This window comes from Nanorana parkeri, unplaced genomic scaffold, assembly GCF_000935625.1.
Source record: "Nanorana parkeri isolate BGI_ZX_2015 unplaced genomic scaffold, ASM93562v1 scaffold1369, whole genome shotgun sequence".
In the NCBI taxonomy this organism is placed as follows: Eukaryota; Metazoa; Chordata; class Amphibia; order Anura; family Dicroglossidae; genus Nanorana; species Nanorana parkeri.
Genome location: NW_017307637.1, coordinates 448,998 through 453,524, shown reverse-complemented (window position 1 = coordinate 453,524; position 4,527 = coordinate 448,998). Strand labels below are relative to the sequence as shown.

The 4,527-nt window shown below is 44.1% G+C and overlaps 1 protein-coding gene across 1 annotated transcript; it reads left to right on the top strand.

The window, feature by feature from the left end:
* Window positions 1-585: 585 nt before the first annotated feature.
* LOC108797946 (mas-related G-protein coupled receptor member X1-like) lies at window positions 586-1,566 on the top strand. Its single transcript, XM_018569635.1, has one exon. The coding sequence runs from the start codon at window positions 586-588 to the stop codon at window positions 1,564-1,566; it is 981 nt and encodes a 326-aa protein (XP_018425137.1).
* The last annotated feature ends 2,961 nt before the right edge of the window (window positions 1,567-4,527 follow it).

The window sequence follows — 4,527 nt, the reverse complement described above, 5'->3', positions numbered from 1 at the left end:
ACACAGCCTCCACACAGCCCCCACACACCCCTCACAGAGCCCCCACACAGCCTCCACACAGCCCCTACACAACCCTCACAGATTCCCCACACATCACTTACACAGCCCCCACACAACCCTCACACAGCCCCTACACAGCCCTCACAGAGTCCCCACACAGCCCTCACAGAGTCCCCACACAGCCCTTACACAGTCCCCACACAGACCTCACACAGCCCTCACACAGCCTGCACACAGCCCTCACACAGTCCCCACACAGACCTCACACAGCCCTCACACAGTCCCCACACAGTCCCCACACAATCGCCACAGAATTAAGTTTTAAAATAATTAAAAACCTTCTTCCATTTTTGCCTTCAAAAGCTCCAGACCATAGAGCCGCATATTGGCTTATAAGCACATTGTGATTCTCAGAGTCGGTGGGGTGAGAACCTTCATAGATATGATGGTTGAGGTTTTCTTCATCGTGGATTTGGGAGCCTGAATTCCACCTCTTTATGTAACACAATATGGAAGTTATGTCTATTTTTCTGATCTTTTCAGAGAAGAATGGACTCTCCATCTGTAAATTAACAGCGTGACAGGATGTCCAACCTAACATCAAATGACACCTCTCTGCAACCTTCCCCTAAGGATCCTATACCATGGAGAGTAGAGACTGCCTTATGTGTCATCACCGTCCTCTTCTGTGTCCTTGGGCTGGTCGGAAACACCATCGTCATGTTCTACTTCTGTTTCAGAATTAAACTTAGCCAGTCAACAGTCTACATCCTGAACCTGGCCGTGGCCGACTTCCTGTTCTCGGCCGGATGCTGTATTTTTTTTATATACCTCCTGTGCCTATTCAATGGCGTGGCCACCTCTGCTGAGAGTAAAAGCGCCATGGCTAAATTTGGAGAACTGCTGATCAGTTTTACATATAACGCAAGCCTCCTTTTCCTTGTGACTCTCAGCTGTGAACGGTGCCTCTTGGTCTGTTTCCCCCTTTGGTATAAATGCCGGCGGCCGACCTACCTCTCGGCCATATTGAGCGCCGTTATGTGGGTCTTTTCCCTTCTGATAACGGTATTGGAACGTTTTCTAATACCGGATCACCGCTCTACAGTTTATATTGTGACATCCGCCGTGTTCCTCCTTCTCACTCTCCTCATGGTTGGTTCCAGCGTGGTCTTTCTCATACAGATCCAGAAGTCATCAGCACATTGTCGTCCCTTGAAGCTGTACATTGTGGTTGTCGCCGCCATCATAAACTATCTCATCTCACTGGCTCCATCCAGAATTTTAAGAATGGTGTTTTTTTTGGCTATTGTACCAACATCCTACATGAGAATTATCTCCATCATTGTGATCTGTCTGTGTTCAGCATTCAACTCTGCTGCCAACCCATACATATACATTATTGTCGGCAGGTGGAAGAAGAAGATCTCCACTAAACAGGCCTTGGAATTGGCCTTCAGGGAGGATTCACAACAGACGTCCGAGGAGAACATCACAATGGGGAGTCAACGGTCTGATTCTGAAAGCAAACCAGAGGCCCCAGAGCTAGACAGTAGCAGAAGCTTGTAGACCGGAGTACAAATGTTCCAGAATCTACAAAGAGTCTGAAAATGAACAAGCTGCTCATATAGGCTGCAATAATGTTTGACAATAAGAAAGTAGTCATCGTGGTGAGGAGCAAGAATTGACCTTCCTCAACAGAATCAGTTTAGGAGTTTACAGCCCTTAGAATCAGGGGTGTCAAACTCAATGTAATCGGGGGCCGCGTCAACATTATGGTTGCCCTCAAAGGGCCTGTAAGACTATATAAATGTATCTAATCTTTATCATAAATTGCCTCAGCATTCCATTATCACTGGTTTTAGTAATAACTTAATACCTAGATCTGAAAGTAGAAGTCTAGGAAATGGCCTGGTGGGCCGGATTTGGGCCCCAGGGCCTTGAGTTTGACACATGTGCCTTAGATCTCTAGAGAGCTCCTGAAAGCTCATAAGGTGAGAACAAATATTTGTTACCACCAAAGATACTCATAAAACTGAACAGGTGATCCTCACGGCTATATGGATAATTGTTAGCAGTTTTCTTTTGTTTTCTCTTCTTATTATTATGATATACCTAATCGGTACATCCTACCGCTAGAGAGTTTATCACAAAGTTGTGATCTGGTTCCTCATTTATTAATACCTGGTTAAATAAACATCCTGCATGTCTAGATCACAGTCTGCGTACTGATGCATGATCTATATTTTCTGTCATATATGTATTGCTTCTTATATGGCTTTTTTTTTAATTCAAATAAAATCTACCATGCTTAAAAAAAAAAACTGAACAGGTGACTATGGGATCACCTCCCCCAATTTCTGGTCCCCCTCTGTACAATTCTAGGCTTCAGTCATTTACTTCCCTTAGAACATCAGGCTGTGGGGGATCCTGGGGCCCGTCTGAAGGCTCCTTCCTTGCATTCAAGGAACTGGAAATATATTTACGCCTTCCTGAAGTACCTCTTCAAGTTGATAGATAAATAAACATTCCTATGTTTATCTGGGTGTACCATTCCATGTTCTATTGGTCCATATTTTAGGCTTGTCCATAACACCCAACCTATGAAGGCAAGTCCATCCAATACTAATATAAATGTGCTTTGCAGATGCTGTAGACTTCACCCTGTGACAGTCTTTTCCTGATGAGATGCCATGGGACGTGCATTGTATGGCCTGTCCGTATGTCAAAATGACAGATGGGAGTTGCTATGTAAATACAGAAGATGTCAAAGTTACTTCTATCAGAAGATGGACAGTCTGGCACAATGTTTACCAGAGGGGAGATGGGAGATACATTGTAACTTTTGTATCTACTTGGCTTCAATCTGCATAACAGTCAGTTAAAGGAGAACTATGGGGTTAAGCATTTTCCCCATAGTTCTCCTTAGGGTAACGGGAGGACACAAAATAGCGTCCTCCTGTCACCCAAAGCTCAGTATATAGGGAGCTGTAGCTCGCGGTATACTGAGAAGCCGCAGCTGAAGCGGATCCCGACAATTATGTCTGGATCCGCCCAGCTGCGTGACTGACAGCTGGCTCTGCCTATCTAGAGGCAGAGCCAGCTGTGCACGCCCCGTCCGTTCCGCCAGTCAGCGCTGGAGGATCGGAGCGGGGAGGGGGGAATCCAGCCCCTCCCCTGTCATGGCAGAGAGCCGTGACAGGATCGAGAGGTGAGCGAGCGCCGGTATGTGTTCCCTCACCTCCCGATCTACTGAGCCGACCTGTGACAGTCTCATTGTCACAGGTCGGCTAGAACTATTAGGTGAGTGGAAAACACCCCCCCTCATAGTTCTCCTTTAAAGCAACCTGGCAAGTAAAAAAATATATATATATTTTTTGAGTAATGTTTGTTCCCTTATTACCTTGTTACTCTAATTGGCCTTCGTTAACTCCTTCTTCTCCTTCTCTCCTTTAACTATTATTTTCCTGTTTTTTTTAAACTTTCTTGTTTACTAACCATTAATAATTAAACTTTTTTTTTTTTGCTCTTTAAATTTCTAGTGTCAGGTTCAGAAAACTCAAAATGAAAAAAAAAAGATATTTTATTCATAAATAATTTTGAAATGCTTTGTACCAGAATCATAATTTGTGTTGCCATTTTAAACTGGACATACTATAAAATGTATACTTTTTTTTTTCTTTCAAATTATTTTTATTTTCCATATAAAAGGAATTTACCACTAAAGCTGCCCACACACCTTACAATTTATCTGCAGATTTTCTGTGGTCAGATGGAAAAGTGCAACAGATTCCTCCATCTATGCTACACTGTGTGGACGGAGTAATCTCTACCTGGGCCAATCTGTTGCACTTTTTCCATCTGACCACAGAAAATCTGCAGATAAATTGTAAGGTGTGTGGGCACCTTAAGGGTGCCCACACACCTTACGATAATCGTACGATAATGGCGGGAAATCCCGCAATCGTACGATTATCGTAAGGTGTGTGGAAGCCGTGCGACCCCTACTACTGTACGGTCGCACGACTTTTAACTTACAAACATGTTTGAAAACCCGCCGAGCATGGTACGATGTTCGGCGGGTGTGTAGCATGTTCGTAAGATAAAAGCCGGACAGGCCGGTGTGCGCAAGCACACACTGCCCGTTCGGCATTGCGGTCATTGGAAGCCCGCCCCTCAGGGGGGCGCGGCTTGCGATCATCGCAAGTACGATCTGCCTGTCCAAGATAGGCAGATCGTACATTTTTTTAAGTACCTTACAACTAATCGCAACACAAAAGTCTTGCGATGGTTGTAAGGTGTGTGCCCAGCATAACAAAGATATCAAACTGTGTAACACGGATCAAAGAACAGGCACATTGCCCAAATAAGTTCAATTTAGAAACACCCTCAGCAGTTGCAATGCTAATTAAAAATACATAACCAATGAATAAAAGAGGGAGAGGTAACATATTATTATAGCTATTCATTAGCAACAGGAAGTTGAAACCCAGTAACAACACTGGTAACAATAGATTGTTTACATTTCTG